Here is a 17271-nt window from a genome sequence, read left to right on the forward strand (position 1 = left end):
TCCGGCCTGTGGCTCTGAGGGTCAGTGCTCACCTGGAGAATGGGAATAGTCATTTTGGCTCCTCCAGTGGTCAGAGCCCCATAATGGCTCTGTAAGGGGCTATGGAGGGCAGGGGTGGGATTCGCTCCATTTGTGCAATGCAACAGCATAACAGTGCCAAGAGACCCCCAGCTAGAGCTGAGCTGTAGGCCAAAGATGTAGCCAGTGTTAATGAGGTTCTTTTCTTTTCTCTAACTAGGAAATCCTGATTTGCACCCTGGTTTGGCCCAGTGTGGCCGGAGAAATCTCGTGGGATGTGTCTTTTGTTATTCTGAACTTCCTGGTGCCGGGCCTGCTCATTGTGATCAGTTACTCCAAAATTTTGCAGGTATGTTTGATTCAAGATCTGCGCTGAACTTCACCAACGGCTAAGGTGCTTCCCATGCAAACCTAGAATTTCCAGGTCAAAAGACGCCTTAGCGTCACACCTGTCTAATCTTGATTTACTGACCAGCGCTACCCCTCTGCAACACTCGGAGGTCACTATTTGTTTGTTTCTAAATAAATTATGCCCTTATCAATTTTCATGCTCATTGCTAAAGTAATACAAACTCATTATAAAAAATTAAATTGAAAACAGGCATGGAACTACGTAGCAGAGAAACTGAAAATCGACCCTACCTCCATTTAACAACCGAAGTACATTTTGGCAGGGTATTTTTCCTGTATATTTACATAAGAATCATACTATACTGTGTATTGGATGCACTACACGGAATTGGTTAAACTGGCCAGGTAGCTATTGGCACCGTTCCTTGTTCTTTTCAGTTGTAAGATCGTGCTATCTGCTAACTCCCTTTCCCCCTTCACATTACACCCTGACATCTTCCCATATCAGCTCCTGTACCTTATCTCATTATTTGTAATCGCTGCATGGCTTTCCATCATTCAAATGTCATATAACTTATTTTATGGACTCTTGGGTTACGTCCATTGTTTCCACAATAGTAATCAAGAATGTACACTTGAAAAGCACACCCAGTTTATATGCTCTGCTCAAGAACTGAACACATTTGTAAAAGCAGCTACCAGTCGGAGAAAGGCAGCGTTGCCAGAAGCTCCTCCTCTCACGGCCCTCCCTCTGTCCACTCCAAGAAGGTTCGTTTCGAGTGTCTCCTGACTTAGGAAGTGATGTCTACCCTCAAACAAATACACGCCAGGACACGAAGAGCAGCCTGCCTCTGCTTCCTGCCTCTTCTGGCAGCCCATCTGTGTGGAAGGTGGTGGCTCAGCACACACTGTGCGCTTGTCTTTATATCCATGTTAAAAGGGTCTCTGCAAGGCCTTTCCATCTCTTGGAGGTGGTGCACTTGTTGAATCTTGGTTTCATGGCACATTATGTGTGAAATACCTGATAAATAAGCTTATTGAAGACAAGTGGAAACATCCTGCTCAGCATCTGGCCACTTGTACGGTCCTTTCTCTGTAGCTGAGGATCTGTAACCGTTTTAGAGATTCAGAGCCCAAAGCCAGGCCAGCTTCCACCCAGGACGGCTAATCCCCACTTCTGGGGGAGACGACCTCCCAGGTCACACCCTAGAGTCCTCCCTACCCCGTAACTGAACCCTGAAAAGACCTGGGCCATGCTCTGGTGTGTGAGACAGATCAAGCCTGGAGATAAGGCCTGGAAAGTGCTTTCCAAGGGGGCCTGGCATACTTAACATTATAAAAATATTAGCTATTAAAAGTAGAGATGTTAAGGAAAGGGGAGGAGAAAGATAGAATGAATAAAAATTTATGTAAGAAATTTTTCTGTAGTGTTTAACATGTGCAAAGGATTAAATCATTTAACCCTACAAAGAATTACAGATGAGAAACTCCAGGCACCAAGAAGTTATGTAATTTTCCCAAGGTCACACATAAGTGGCAGTTTACACTCAAGTAGTCTGGCCCCAGAATCTCACCACTTTAATTCCTCAAACGTTTGTGCGGAGTCTGAAGTACCGGTGAGTGGTGGGCACGGGCCATGGATGTGTACATTCTCTAAGAGGGGAGACGGACGAAGGCTGCTGCCATTTAAAGGAGGAAACTGGAGCCCAGGGAGGGTGGTGTGCAGACCGTGTGAAAACACCGCCCACTGTGACACACTGCACATGCGTAAAGGAGGGGAGCAAAGGCCACAGAGACATACATGGAGACTTGAAAGGGCTACTTGGAAAACCTGGCTTTGAGTCTCACTTGCTCTGTGGTCTTGGGTAAATTACTTACACTCTCTGAGCAAAAGGGCAACTTTTTTTTTCTTCTTTTTTTTGTATCAGGAATCAAAGTTGGGCCCTTGTGCTTGCGAGGCAGGTGACAGAACCACTGAGCCAAATTCCTGGCTGGGGCAATCCTTCGTTTTGTGTGTGTGTGTGTGTGTGTGTGTGTGTGGTGTTTTGTTTTTTTTTTTGGTTTTTTTTTGAGACAGGGTCTCACTATGTAGTTGAGACTGACCTGAAACTCACTATGTAGCCCAGGCTGGTCTTGAACTCACAGCGATCCTCCTGCCTCAGCCTCCAGAGTGCTGGGATTACAGGCATGTGCCACCATGCCCGGACTGGGGCAATCTTAATTGTGGGACTGTGAGGTTGTCCTGGAGCATGTGAGAGTTACCACAGTGGGGACATTTAATGTCTGCCTGGCCGCAGCAGGAGATAAATAAAGTCTGCGGTTGTTACTTAATAGGCCAGGCTGTTCTCCCGGCTCTTCTCTCTGAGCATGTTGGGAAATAGTCTCACTGACATTTTCAGGAGAAGAAACAGCACGCCGAGGTGTGGAGGCAGCAAGAGCAAGGGGCTGACACTAACTGAGGCTGGCTGGGAGGGGAAGCAGCACCTGAGCCCCCCACCATGGGGTCCACTCTTAAGTCCCACAGAGGCCCAGAGGCTCTGCCGTGCCCCTTTTTCGTGGTGTCTCACACTGCTGAGCCTCCATCGAGGGAGGGACGATTTTCCACCCATGGCCTGCCTTATTCTCAAGGACCACCTGGAACGACTTGGGGAGACCTGATGGTCAGGCAAGGTTCCTCTTCTCCTGCCTCTGACTATTCTCCAAGCACTATGTATCTAAACTCACAGCCTCCTGTTCCTGCTGCCCCTCTTCCCCACACACAGAGATCCCAGGTCAGCTCCTCGTTGAAACAGAAAGTCTTCATGACTCACAGTTGTAAAATGATGCACAGATTAACGAGTCAATAATATAATTTAGATCCTCTTACTTCCCTCTCACAGGCAGTAAAATAAAAATCCTCTCCATGAGTCCTACACAACCTCTCCCGGCCTGTTCCCATAACCCCATTTCTCCCCCTCTCATGTCCAGGTTGGCCTAAGGACAGCTCCTCATACTTGCCAGCGCGTTGTTACCCCAGGGCCTTTGAACCTGCCATTTCTTCTCCTGGATCTCTCTTCCTTTGATTGCTGCCTGGCCCATGTCCCAGTTGTTTTAGGTCCTTACTCAAAAAAGGCCTTCCTCAGAAATGCTACTTGTCTTTCTTTAAATCATTACCATGATTTATTTATCCTTGAAGTACTTATAAGCCCTGTCTTATTTTTTTTAAAAACCTGGCTTTTTATATATCTTATAAAAAGACCTGTCATATTCCATTGGTATGCATTCATTTGAGTATCATCTATGTTGCCCACTAGAAGCAAGCCCTGTGAGGGCAGATACTTCATTTTATCAATTGCTGTGTCCCCCTCCCTAGAACACAGCCTAGGCCATTCATGGCAGGTGCTCAATCTTTGTTAAATAATCACACCAACAGGGCGATAGGGCCTTCTCTTCTTGGGCAGTGTGAAAAATCACACTGGAAACTACTGAAAAGTTACTTTCCACTGTACTGGCAAAAGTGCCCATTTCCCAGGAGGACTATGACACTTGTCCTCCCTTGGCACCTGTGAGTTTGCCAGAAGGATCACTTTGGAGTGGGCAGCTGCCTCCAGGTGGATGCAGGGCCCCGAAGTTTGCCTGTCATCCCTCCCGAAGGTAGACATAACACAGAGGCCCTGAACCAGCTTTTCTGCTAAGCCTTTCCTGTTAAGAGCCTGCTCTGTAAAACCCACAACTGTTCATTAGCCGTGTTCGTAGGACACAGAACTACAGCCCCCACCCTTCCCCACCAGCCCTGACTCTCACCTGTCTCTACTGCCCTAACCCAGGTCCTGTCATCTCTGGGCCTGAGAAGCCCCCTCTCAAGTCATCTGTTGCTCTAAGACAATATCTAGAATGGTCACAGAGCTCCGTGGGATGGTAGATGTTAGGATTTCAGCTATAAGAGTCAGAAATACTGGGGTTTTTGCTGCAGGACTTCAGAGCCTTTGCTATACCTTGGGAATCTTCACCACAGGAATAGACCAGGCAGGTACTATTGCCAAACCTGAACACATAACCCCCCCTTTCCCACAGAGCATCCCTTTGGATGGTAGTCCGTGGAACCCCCTTTGGGAACCATGCTCTAAACTTCATTACTGGGCGAGGATTCAGAGCAGGCTTCCTCTTGGCTCCTCCCCTCCTGTGACCCTTCAGGAGCTGTTTCATGTGCTCTGGCTAGTGGCCATGTTTGCCCTCTGCCTTCCCAGCTTCCTCTTTCTTTGTGACTCATACATTTTCAGTGGCTTTTTCCAGATGACGATTTTCCCAAGGGAATGGCTCTGAGTAACTCCTGAGTGCCTTCAGTCAGGCTGTCGACCTAGCTGTTTGAGGTTTGGTTTACATCACCCCCTAGCAGCCATCACCATGACAAGCCAAGATGCCTCTACCCTTTGTAACCATATATGTTTACTGTTTCCCCTCCCATCACCCTACATACACCAGAATACAAGTGCAGTGTGGGCAGGGCTCCCTTTCTTTATTCTCACAGGGTGTTCAGACCCCGTAAGAATGCTTAGCACATCGTAAGGGCTCGATAAATATTTGCTGAATGAGCCAGTGAGTGTATGGCTTGCAGTTGGAAAACCCTCAGCCTATCTCAGAGTTTAACTAAGAAACAAAATTGGTTCAGCTGAATAGGAAGGCAGTGGGCTGTGAATACCAAGCCCTTCTTCCTTGCCTGGCCCTCATTCCCCAGCTTTGAGGGACTGCGTGCCAGTCAAGGAAAGGGAGGTGGACCTTCCCGAAAGATGGAGTCTCTGGTCTGAGGATTCTAACTGGGAGACCACGGACTGACCCAACCTTCAGAGGCCTCACCTCTGTCAGTGGGAGGAGCCTCCTCCACCTGCTTCCACTTGGCAGCAGCCCTGGCTCGGTGGCAGGCTCTGGTAAAAGGAACGTGGGGTAGGGAGAGGTTTCCCTCCTGGTCTTCTGACTCTCCTGGGGGTGTAAAGGCAGCCAGTCCTGAAAGGACAGTTTTAAAGGGACTCTTTCAGAGGACTGGGGAGAAAACTCCAAACCAACCCTGTTGCTCTCGATAAACTCTTACATTCTAGTGCGCATGAATCACTTGGGGGAGTTTAGGAAGAGTGCAGGTCTCTTCTGCTCAGACTCACCGAACCAGAATGTGTAAGGGTGGACCCAGGTAGACACCTGCATTTTATTGTGTGCCCGGTGCCCACGGGGCCACACTCACAGTCCTCCCTCCTGTGAGCCCTGCTGGAGACCAGACCCAAGGCCTCCCTGTCATACCCACCCCGCCGCTTGACCATGAGGCTAGAGCAAGTCACTTCACCTCACAGCTTCCATTTATTTCCAAAAGAGAGGTAACGCCAGAAGGTTGTTTGGAGATTAGCGTTAACCCTCAGAAGTTAGTCAAGCACTTAGTTTAATTGAAAAGCACATTAAGCATTCCACCCACTTATAGAGACATTGTAAATCCTGGACAAATATTGACCAGCCTTGACATCTAGTAGGAAGGTGAGCAAGGAAAGAGCCATGTTTGGTTATATGCCCCATTATCCTCCTCACTCTGCAAGTTGTGGGAACTGTGGAAAGAAGGGAAGGGTAGCATCTGCCAGTACTAAATAGGCCAAACCTCTTAAGCACCTGGCCATGAGACAGCCTGCTTTGTCTGTCACGGTCATTGTCGGACACCTGCTAGAGCCCTGGGCCAGTGTCCATGGAGGGCTTGCTTCCGGGAGCCCAAAGTTCAGTACAGGTTGGAAAGAAAAGGGCGATGCATGGACATTAACCACGCAGTACATGCAGCTGGTGCTGTGTGAATACCTGGAGCAAGCAGCACACTGAATGATGCCAGGAGGGAGATAAGCCAGGACGGCTCCTGGGAGTGTCTGGCGTTAGAGCTTAGAGTTAAAGGCTGGCCAGAGGGGCTATTGATGGAGATAGTGAAGTACGGGAAGGAACTAGTTCGAGATTAATAGCGTGGGTATGAGTCTGTCAGGTTTAAAGCCCAGCTCTGTAACTTTTCAGCAGGGTGCTGTTGGCAAGTTCCCTGGCTTTTAGGGCTTCTCCACTATAAAATGGAAATCTCCAAGTACCTATGTCACAGAATGCTGGGAGACTATAAAAAGGTAAATCAAGTTACAGATAAGGGCCTGGCAAGTAGTAAGTGCTCGGTAAATGTGAGCTCTGCTCAACCTCATTTATTAAAATATATTTATAACATACCACACTGGGGACTCTTTTCTGTTTTTCTTGGCTGGAAAAAGTGGGCAGAATGAAGGATAAAACTGGGGCTGGTATCAGCCCTTCTGTGCCACCAGGCTGCACTCAGGCCTAGAACACCCACTCAGAGGCAGTGGCCATTTCCCCCGAAGCCTGCCCACCTGCCACCCTGCCCAGTGGTCCCTCTCCCACATCTGTCAACCGAGGTAGGGTCTGTAGGTTAACCGGTTTCACCAGAACGCAAGTTCTCACTTTGATGCTATAGCAACTTTAGACTTGGATGTGCCGATATGACTTTCACATTGGAGTCCCAGATGGTGGGTGAGGTGTGTTGAGCAACCCCAATCTGCACAGCAGGGGAGCCAAGGAGAGGGCTAAATAGCATGGCAACCCCGTTTGAGCCTTTTATGATATGGCTAATCGTTAACTATGCCAAGCTGAATTTTCACAGATGGGGCTGTCGCAATTTATTATCCATGCGGCGACCTTCAGCAAGCAACTTAAATCTCCTGAGAATCAATTTGCTGATCTGTGAAGCAGGAATAGCAATGGCACAAATGGCAAAAAGGAGTTGTGAAGATGAAATGTGACATTTGATGAAACAACGGATACTTTGACGCCTGCAAGAGAGGAACCCTCAGGAAAGCTCAGGGGTCCTAATTCCTATTGGGGAGCTGTTCACTCAGGACCTACTGTCCTAGTTTCTATCATCAACAGGTAGACTTAAACAGCCACACAAGGGAGAAAACATCAAGGGTAATCATAGGACAAACAGCTTTAATTGCAGAATTAGAAAAGTTGGAAGAACAGTTTAAGCCATTCTGATCTTGGAGTTAACTTGTGCATATTGTGAATGATGCTAATTAACTTCCAATTACTTCCACTTTTGAGATTCAGGACTCCTAGGAGCCAGCTCAGAGCAAACAGTGTGGCCAGCCTCCAGATGATGTAGCACCTTTGAGTGCCCAACAGGCTCTTCCTGAAGGAAAAGCAGGACACAAGCCAGACTAAGCAAGTGGAAGTTAGCAAGGCCCAATATCCTGGTCGGAACGTTGCAAGCTGGCTTTTCTCCTGGGGCAGAGGTCAGCAGAGGCTTGTCAGGCTCCTAGATCCAGGGCAGCCCAGGCTACATATGCACAGCCAGGCCTCACCCCACTATCCTTACCTCTTGGCATCACAGAAGCTGAGCAAACGATGGAGACAGCCCAGCCTTCTCCCCTCTGGCTGTGCTCAGAGTAGGGTTAGAATTAGGCATGTAGACCGTACACTGGGTGTCTCCCAGGACCTTCAGAGACTGAGCACTGGACCCTTGTCAGCCACCCCAGTGGTTATTCAGCCACTCTCACCACCCCGCCCTGAGATGTCACACTTAAACGGCAGCCCTCCTCTGTCTCACAGGCACAGCCTCCTAGGGCGTTTGCTCGGTGAACACTTGCACACTTGAAAAGCTCCTGTTTTCAACGTGTTTTGGCTCAACCAATTGTCTCTTAGAGGGCTGTTTCTTCAGTGGCTACTCAAAGTGTGGTCTTTGGACTGGCAGCTGTAGCAGCAGTCGGGTATACTATAAAAGCTTGTCAGAAATGCAGAATCTCAGCTGGACCCAGACCTACTGAGTCAGAATCTATCTATTTTGTATCACTGGGGTTGGAATTTAAGGCTTGCACAATTAGCTAAGTCCTCAGCCTTATTTTATTTCATTTTGTTTCATTTCATTTCATTATACAGTCTTGCTAACTCACTGAGGGGGGACAGGGAGGGCTTGAAGTTGGGATCCTTTTGCCGCAGGCTCCCAGAGTGGTGCTGGGATTACAGGTTTGTGCCAGCACGCTGGCTTAGAATCCACATCAAAATAAGGTTGCACGAGTTGTCTCCAGGCACAGTAACACCTGAGGGGTGCTCCCACATCTGCCTGCAGCAGCACTCTGGTTCTAAAACGTTGTGAAGCTGTTCTATGGCTCACACATATGTTTGATGTGAGCTACAAAAGGAGGAGAGCACACAAAAGGCTTTATTTAAATGAGGTCATCCTGTGTCAGTAAATGGGCCGCTTCTGTGTCCAAGGCTGCCCACTGAGAACTAAAACTCTCTCTGACATAGAGCAAGATTTCCTAACTGAGCAGGCTGAACAGGAGAGCCAGGCAGTGATACCTACAGGAGCCCCTGAAAGTAGAATCGAAACCCCCCGCTACGTCCATATAACCGAGATTGTCTGCATTGCCCACAGTCCCTCTGGTATAATGGCCCTGCTCGTCAGTGAAAAATGTTAGAGGTCCCCGCATTCCTACTGGGAGGAAGTGATTCAGCTGATACACTCACCTGTGCGTGCAAAGATACGCATGGGGATGCTGCTACCACAATCACCACATCTCCGCTGGGGCATAAATACCAAATGATTGGGATTTTTCAACAAATGTCCCAAGATTGCTCTGACCAAGTTGACTTTCTTGCTGGGAAGGGCCATGCTTAATAACATTTATGTCTGACTCCAGAACATTCCAGTCCCTTTTTGATTGTGCCTGCTTATCTTAAAATATCAATCTCATTAGTCATTTCAAAGCTTCCTCTGCCTGCAGGGTAGTAGGTTTGTGCCAGAACTCAGGGGGCATGGAGGAGAAGGACAGGCTATCCTGTCTGTGCCCCTGACCTCCCTTAAGGACAAGGAACTCGTGATCACCCATGTGAGGAGCTTGTCCCCTCCTGCTGTTCATCGTCTGATTTCCATGCAGTTCGTGGCTGTGTCAGCAGGCCCTGCTGGTGAGGAAACTGTTACCAGGAAGCGTCCAGCCCTACAGGCATTGGTGGCCCTTCAGTCAGACTCAGCTTCATGTCTGAGCTCACTTTGGCAGAAGCTGCCTTAGCAAGCAATGGCCTTGAGTTTCATCTCCCTTCAGTAGTCCCTACTCCGGGGCCTGTAGGCAAACCAGGATCCCCTTTCTCCTGTCTCTGCAAAATGAGAGGAACCTAGTTTGGGGCCTTGTCACATCATTCTGCTGTCTACCCTGGCGTCTCCCCCACTCAGCAACCAGTAAGAGAGGGAAGGGCAGAGTAGGGCACAGCCACCTCAACCAAGCAAACAAACAGGGCTAAGTAAATACAATATCCGTCAGTGGGAGCCCGGATAAAGTGTAGCGCAGCACTAGCAAGATAGCATGAACAAGGTGCCTTCTCTCTGTGCTGGCGTAGCATAAGCACCACGGTAGACTGCTGTGTAAAAAGGAAGTCACGTGCAGGGAGTGGTCTCATCTCGGTCCAAAGCACACGTACAGAGGTCACGATTTCTCCTATGTGTGTGGAGGTGGGGTATTTTTAGAAGGTCTCCCAGGAAACTATTCACTTTGGCTACCTCTGGGGAATAGAAATGGAGGGTATGGAAGGCTAGAGAAGAGAGTTTGTATTTCCACTTGACCCTTGCTGGTGTCTTATCACTTGAGTTTGTATCTTGATTACATATTGCTTGTGTACGATCGCTTGCCTCTTTAAAAGTAACAAGGAAGATGTGTTTCTGGGCACACGTCCCACTCCACACCATCCCATTCAGGATTTTCTCCTCTCCTAGTCCCTTTTTACAATGTTGGCAGTTTTCTGCCTTGGTTTTTTGGGTACCCACAACACCTGTTTTTCCAGCACATTCCAAGAGTGGAAAACAGGCCAGACCTCTGAGAAGGCAGCTCTTTCCACATAAACTTCCAAAGACAGATGTCCCTGGTGTCGTAGAATGGCAGATTCCAGTTCCTGGGCTCCTAATTTAAAACTCCCTGACACAGGCCGTAACCTATGGCTCTTGTTCTGTTTGGATTTCCGGCAGATCACAAAGGCATCACGGAAGAGGCTCACCACGAGCCTGGCGTACTCAGAGAGCCACCAGATCCTGGTGTCAAAGCAGGACTTCCGGCTGTTCCGCACGCTTTTCCTGCTCATGGTCTCCTTCTTCATCATGTGGAGCCCTATCATCGTCACCATCCTCCTCATCTTGATTCAGAACTTCAGGCAAGACCTGGTCATCTGGCCATCCCTTTTCTTCTGGGTGATGGCCTTCACATTTGCCAACTCAGCCCTAAACCCCATCCTCTACAACATGTCACTGTTCAGGAACGAATGGAGGAAAATTTTTTTCTGCTTCTTGCTCCCAGAAAAAGGAGCCATTTTTACAGACACATCTGTCAGAAGAAATGATCTGTCCATTATTTCCAGCTAGTTAAGGTTTCTTCCTGGGCAGATTCCCTCTGGTGAGCCACAGTGTGTATTTAAAAGGAATTAATTTCTAGAACCACCCCTCAGTGTAGCCTGCTGTGGGAAAATCTAACCTATGCAAATACACATCTATAGTATGGGCAAATTAAGGTATGATTATTCAGTAGAAAAAGATTTTTGTTTTATAAAAGGATCTACCAGGGGTTCCTTTCGCTTGTTTGTTTGTTTTTGGTACTGGAGATCGAACTTGGGACCTTGCGCTTTCGAGGCAGGCGGCAGAACCACTGAACTAAATCTCCAGCCCTAGGGGTTCTTTTTAATATGACCTTGTCAGTGTTTGTAACGTGATTGAAGTTAATAAATTGTTATTTATAGCTGTTCAGGAATCACATCCCCTATATATAAAGCCATACCTTATGGTTTTTAGATTGAGTCTTGAAACTCAGATATCCCCTTTAAAGGGCTATGGTCACTCTAGACCTCTACTTTGGGCTGGAGGAATTTTCCAGAAGCAATTAAGGATGATTTTTTTCCATTTATTAAAAATGCTATAGACCTCATAGGAAGACTCCAAAAAAGTCTCCTAACGAGATCGCTGTCATGGATCCACCCATCAGAAGACTCTGAAGCACCTGCTGTGGCTTTGGTGCTGGGATTGCAATGGAGAAGCCATGGTCCTGCTCATAGGGAGCATATGGTCTTGTGAGTCAGAATGGGGGACTACACAGAGTGAAAAAAGCACGCCCCGAAGTAGTGTAGAATTCTGTGGGAGTGATGGTCATTTCGATGGGATGGGAAGGGTATAGGAAGACCTTTCTGAGGAGTGACACGAGTTGAAAGGTGAATTGCAAGGAAGAACCAGCCAGCTGTATGGCTCTAGGGAAGGCAGGAGACACAGATGTCGGTGAAGAGGTTTGCTTGCTTCTGGGACAGAGTGAAGAATGGTGTGATTGAACAAGCAAAGGTGACCTCTCTGTACTGGACACGCCCCTTGATGCTGGGATGGAGGAGTATCCTGTTAGAGCCCATGAAGGCGTGCCAGAGAAACTCCAGGTCTCAGAGGCCACCATAAGGTCATTCAGTGTTGAAGGGCACCTCTGGAGGTTTGTAGCTGCAGACTGATGAGACCTAATGAATGAGTTTAAATATTACTCTAGCTGCCATGCAAGGAATATACTTTGAGGAGCAAGAATGAAAACAGAGACTAGTTATGTAGCTGCTGATATAGAAGAGTTGGTGCGGTTTTTGGAATTGGGTGGCATTAACGAAGGACTGTGAGAAATGATCTTGGAATAAACTTTGGGAAGATGGAGAAAAATAGTTTATTGATGGAAAGGATGTAGAATTGAGGGAATGACAGGATTCCAGGACGATTCTAGATTTTTAGCCTGCAATGGCTGGATGGGAAAGACTGGAAGAAAAGTGGGGGTGAGAAGGCCAAGAGTTTCACTGGAAGAAAATAAGTTCAAATCCCAGCGAGACATCCAAATGGCAGAGGTACATGGGTGCAGGGATGTGAGAGGTAGGCCTGGGAACACAACATTGTGGGGAGATACAGATGGTGTTTAGAGATCTATGGTTTTATGAAATTCCCTAGGAGAAAATGGAAAGAAGGAAGAGACTCAAAGACTGAGCACGGAGACGATGCCAACACTTGGATATTGGGCCGACGACTAGAACATACAGGGCCTGTCACAGAGTAGATGCTCAACAAATTCAGTCCCAGTAGCTACTATCATTCATGAAGTTTCTGGAGCAGCTTGCTTCTGAAATCAGATTTATGAACATGTGCTTAGGGACAAAAGAGGACAAGGAGGCTTTCTTCACCTTTACCTAATTGATACAATAAATTCCAGCTCTGTTTTGAAGGGATGCATGGATATTTTATGTGTCTTTGGGATTGTTAGATTGATGCCGAGGAGCCAGGCTTTGAGCCTACCGTTCCATGAGAGTAAAAGGCAGTTTTCCCACCTGTCCTCTGCTCTTGTTGGAGATGAAGGCACATGGGGATGAGGACCTAACCCTGCACCTCAGTGCTCTTTACTGGCATCAACCTGGCAGTGTTGGGCAGCTCCTACACAGGATAAGAGGTTGTCTGACTGAATCCCCTCAGGCAGGTGTTGTTTTTCCACCTTTCAAGAAATATGTGGCTGAGAAGTCATATCCAGCCCCCATTGCACTAATATATGAGCTGCATTTAGACTTAAAATCCCTGCCCACTCCAAATAGGGGCACTGTGTTCTTTCCTACAGCCCTGGCCCATCTCCCAACTTCCCCAGAGAAACCCAAGGCTGCTTTCCCCACATAGTAAGGACAGTGAAGGAGGGGTTGTTTTCTAGTGCTCATCCTGACCCATGCATCTCAGCCTCTCACACCCAGCCAGAGCTAGCCCACTGCACTGCCTACTCAAGGTCCAGGGCTGACAGCCTTGGGCTTGCTGGAGTGGCCTGGCCATACTCCCTTGACCATGCTGGCAGTTGAGGCTTTCTGGATGAATGAGGAAACCCTTTTTTCAGGAAGTTAAGAGAAGCCACAGTCTTTAATAATGGAGATCAGGCACGAGAACTGGCCCAAGGTCCCAGAGAATAGGAGGGAAGAATGCCCTCCTGGTAGATAAAAATATACTCCCACCTCCTGCCCACGAATATAAATAAAATTCAAATCATAGGAAGCTGGTGACTATATTTTAATAAATCAAAGTTTGGAATCCCAACCCTCAAATAGTCCCTCAGAAAACCGCAGTAGGACATACAAATTCTCTCCTTCCCACATACATTTTTATGTTCACCCAGGGAAGATAAGGAGAGGTGGGCAAACTAAACTCTCAAGATAAATAGAGATAAAGATTCAGAGTTAAGTGAAAGTTTTCAAATGAAACTTTACATCCTTGATGTTGCTACAAAAAGTTTCTTTCTGATGTGCTGTGACAGTAACCTGAAATACAGAAAGCAAAGCCATTAATGACAAGAAGAGGGACCCACAGCTTACACAGATAATGAATACCACTGGGGCCTTAGAGCCTGGCTTCATTCATATGTTTCTTCAATTCAAATTCATAACAAATGCAAACTCTCAAAGTTAGATGTGGCTGTCATTAATAAACACCCTCCAGGCTGTTTCTGAACCCCTCTGAATTCCCCAGAGGCAGTGTGCTGACAGCAGGGACCTGCCGTGTGAACAGTATGTCTTTCCTTTCTGTCTCGCTGCACTCACAGTGGTGGGGGCCCATCCTCCTATTTCTACACGTGAGGGTTGAGTCAGCCTCACAACAGCCCTATTACTGGCAGTCTTATAGGGCTTACCATGTCCTATGTCACATGTCACCACATGGTACCACAAGACTTCAGTCACACAAATCTGAGTTTCCATTCAATGCAGCTACCTGTCAGAGACCTAGGGTGACATTTTTAATCTTTCTTAGCCCCAATTTTCTCATCTGTGGAATGCGGATAATAAGAATGTCTACTTCACAAGTGTTTCTGAGGATTAACTGAGGTAATGCAGGTGAAGGACTTAGTGGGATGCTGGGTGGCAACAAAATCAGTTACCAGCCCTACAGGTGGGCTGCCTCCCAGGGTGACACCTCCACAGTCTGAGTTCATATCTGTTTGGTGCAGAGGGTCAGTCAGGTGCCAACAAAAATGTCCAGTTTTGCCCCTCCTTGCTTTGTATACTATAGCATGACCCGTTTGGTTTTGAAAACCAGTTTCCCATAGGAATAAGCGAGCGTTGATTCAAAATAGCACACTTTTCTCCACCATGTTCCTGGTTCTTAAATCAAGATAGAACTAATAGCATAAAAAGTTCCTATGGTTGTCCCAAGGAATCTCCCCCAAATTGTTAATTATTTAACAATTACTTAGTTTCATAGAGAATAAACAATGTTTGTTACTACCATTCTCTATTGAACTCACTATGTTGATATCTATTCATGTTTTTACATCAGTGACCACATTCGCTACCCCGTTCTTCATGGATGACACTAATTCCCTCCAAATATTAATTTCATCAAGGTGATTTTGGGGGGCAGTGGAGCCAAAAGCAAACTGGCCTGAGGTAGCATAAAAGGATAAGTGTGTCCTCTGACATTTTACTTACTCGTCAGAGTTTTGGCAAAAGGTCTTTGGTCACTACCACACTGGCCTAGGATAAGCCCAGGAGAAGACCAAGCCAAGAGGACCAAGACCTGGGCCCAGAAGGGCAGCTCCTCGAATTCCCTGGTTTTGCTTGTGTGCGGACGTGCACACTCCTGTTGGCTGGCCCAGGCTCCAGCCTTTGGGAAGCCGCACTCACCATTGTGTTCAATCCACCTGTACTGCCTCTCTAGGCACAGCTCCTCCTGCCGCTGCCTCACGATCTTCCGAGCCTCCGGGGTCAGGCCGTTAGGGTCGCGGGAGAACACAAAGGAGTAGCTATCGGCACAGGTGCCATCGAGATTGAGCAGGCGGCAGGAGTACTGCAGAGCAAACGTTTTATAGTCCGTGTCGATGATCCAGTGGTCGTCATCTGTGAGCCACAAAGCCATGAAGTCACCTCTGCTTTGGCTATAAGACCACTGTATTATCACAAGCACCCCAGGATCCTGCCCCTCCGACATACGAGTACTCACCTATGAAAAGTGTTATTTCCATTCAGGTCCAAGCAGCTAGCTACTAGCTTTTTTTAAAAAATCTGCAGCTTTAATTTTTTTTCTCCAAAATTGGTGCCAGAATGTGAATCGCATTTTGTAAAAATTAGGAACTTTGTGCCCCTTTGCTTTGTCACACTATTTGAAATAATTTTTATTACTCCTACTGGTTAAAAACTTTCTCTTTGTGGTGTAGCAATTCCTTTGTACAGTATAATCAATATCAAAAACATAACTTGAAAAAAATGCAACTTCATCTAACACGTGACTAAGTCAAACGGTGTGTTTCATGTAAGATGTAAGAAGTTACATAAATGACATTTCTTTCCAGGAGCACAATTGAAGAGAGTTCCTCTAAACAGCCCCTCAGTCCTGTCTCACAGTATTGCACAAACAGTACTTTGCAAAAGATGGGTCTGTATCTGGAGACTGCAGTTCAGGACCATACAACGCAGACCTGGGAGTTAGAACTGTGGTTTCTGATATTGGCTCTCCTAATGTATGACTGGGGAGAAAGCACTACCTTCTGTGGGGCCCAGCTTGCTTTATCTGCAAGAAGACCACTTCTCCCTAGGGTTAACCCTGCCTCTCTAAAATCCCATGATAAGTCTTCCCTGACCTGCACTCTTCTCTAGCTATTCTGAGAAGACTCCAGATTTGAAACTTATGAGAAAAGGGGATGGTGGCTAGAAAGCACATGTAGACTAAAGTTCTCACAATTAGGCCAAGTTTCAGGATGCTCTGCTGAGTTTTCAAACCCCACCCCAGAGTTTCAGTGCTCTGGGAAAAGAGGCCACTGTCATGCAGAACAAGGTCCCTGGCTCAGAATCTTAATATTGGCAGGCAGGACCCTTGGTAAGGAGCCATTCTGCACACTGCTCCTTCCATCTCTGGATGGGGTATGGGAACATCAGCCTCTGCTGGGGCCCAGGCAGTCAACTGGCTCAGGAATTCAGCCCAAACAGATGGAAGAAATGCAAATTCAGCACGAGTGGGGATGTGACGTGGGGAGACGACAGGGTCAGCATGGGGCAAGTCACACACCTGGCTGCATGGTAAAGTGGCACCTGGCAAGCTCAAGGGTCGCCAAGTTTCTGGAACAGTGGGACAAGGGGCACTTGCTGCTCCCATTCCCGACACCCTAACTTCAGGTGGGGCTGCCACATACAGACCTTCCCACAGCTGTTCTTCCCACGGTTGCCACTAGAGAAGAAACACACTGATGTGGCCAGGAGGCCTTCTCTCCCCCAAAAAAGGCCCGATGCGCTGACTACTCACTTCCTTTCTGGAGAAAGGAGGCTACGCCCCAGTACTTCATCTTGAATTTGGCAGGGTCTTCAGTGTCGGTGAAGGTGCCCACCATGTCTGCACACACTTCCCAATTACTGCAAAAGCCAAGAGATTCTGAGCCAAACCAGGAAAAGGGCTTTCTAGCTCCTTTTCACCCTGGGTCCTCCTCTCCTTCCCGCGTGTTTAGCGCTCAGCCGTACATGAGCCCCGGGCCCCTGAACACAGAGCCCACTGACCTCAACAGACGCACTCGGCCCTTGGCCGTGGCGCTCATGTGGCCTTTCTCGTCCACAGAGAACTCGGCGATGATGTTGTCTTGCAGAAAGAGACCCTCGGGGTCCTTCTTGGCTATGGCGTACCAGAGCCCAGAGAACTGTGCAAGGGACGAGAGCGGGGATTTGCAGTCTGGGGGAGTCGGGGGCAGCGGGAACCTGGGCCAGCCGGGCGGATACCTACTCGTGCCTTGTCGAAGTTCTCCTTGACTCGGAAGCTGCTCACCCTGCAGTCGCGCTCAGCGCGCCCGCCGCCCACAGCCGCCAGCAGCACGAGCGCCCACACCCACTCCATGTCGCGCAGGAGTCCGCCCTGCG

At 47.9% G+C, this 17271-nt stretch overlaps 2 protein-coding genes across 2 annotated transcripts in view; one reads left to right on the top strand and one right to left on the bottom strand.

Moving 5' to 3' along the window:
- Window positions 1-12617, top strand: part of Ffar4 (free fatty acid receptor 4) — a 25207-nt gene extending 12590 nt beyond the window's left edge. Inside the window, exons 2-3 of the mRNA XM_010632077.2 lie at window positions 239-367; window positions 10379-12617. Of these exons, the coding sequence (XP_010630379.1) occupies window positions 239-367; window positions 10379-10768 (519 nt within the window). The 3' untranslated portion in view covers window positions 10769-12617. The remainder of the gene's footprint in view (window positions 1-238; window positions 368-10378) is intronic.
- Window positions 12618-13431: 814 nt separating this feature from the next.
- On the bottom strand, window positions 13432-17265 carry Rbp4 (retinol binding protein 4). The gene is made up of 5 exons (XM_010632076.1): window positions 17138-17265; window positions 16918-17054; window positions 16670-16776; window positions 15058-15270; window positions 13432-13698 (listed from the first exon to the last, which is right to left on the bottom strand). The coding sequence occupies exons 1-5, from the start codon at window positions 17246-17248 to the stop codon at window positions 13661-13663; spliced, it is 606 nt and encodes a 201-aa protein (XP_010630378.1). The 5' UTR covers window positions 17249-17265; the 3' UTR covers window positions 13432-13660.
- Window positions 17266-17271: the final 6 nt, after the last annotated feature.

Source organism: Fukomys damarensis, unplaced genomic scaffold, assembly GCF_012274545.1.
Source record: "Fukomys damarensis isolate Sample0158 unplaced genomic scaffold, DMR_v1.0_HiC HiC_scaffold_20, whole genome shotgun sequence".
Taxonomy (NCBI): Eukaryota; Metazoa; Chordata; class Mammalia; order Rodentia; family Bathyergidae; genus Fukomys; species Fukomys damarensis.

Bases quoted from the DNA above. Each gene is read 5' to 3' on its own strand.
- Rbp4 (XM_010632076.1), bottom strand. From the start codon at position 17,248: ATGGAGTGGGTGTGGGCGCTCGTGCTGCTGGCGGCTGTGGGCGGCGGG. The intron at 17,055-17,137 runs GTAGGTATCCGC...TCCCTTGCACAG, and splicing joins AGAACTTCGACAAGGCACGA to TTCTCTGGGCTCTGGTACGC. The intron at 15,271-16,669 runs GTGAGTAGTCAG...TGTGGCTCACAG, and splicing joins CTCCTTTCTCCAGAAAGGAA to ATGACGACCACTGGATCATC.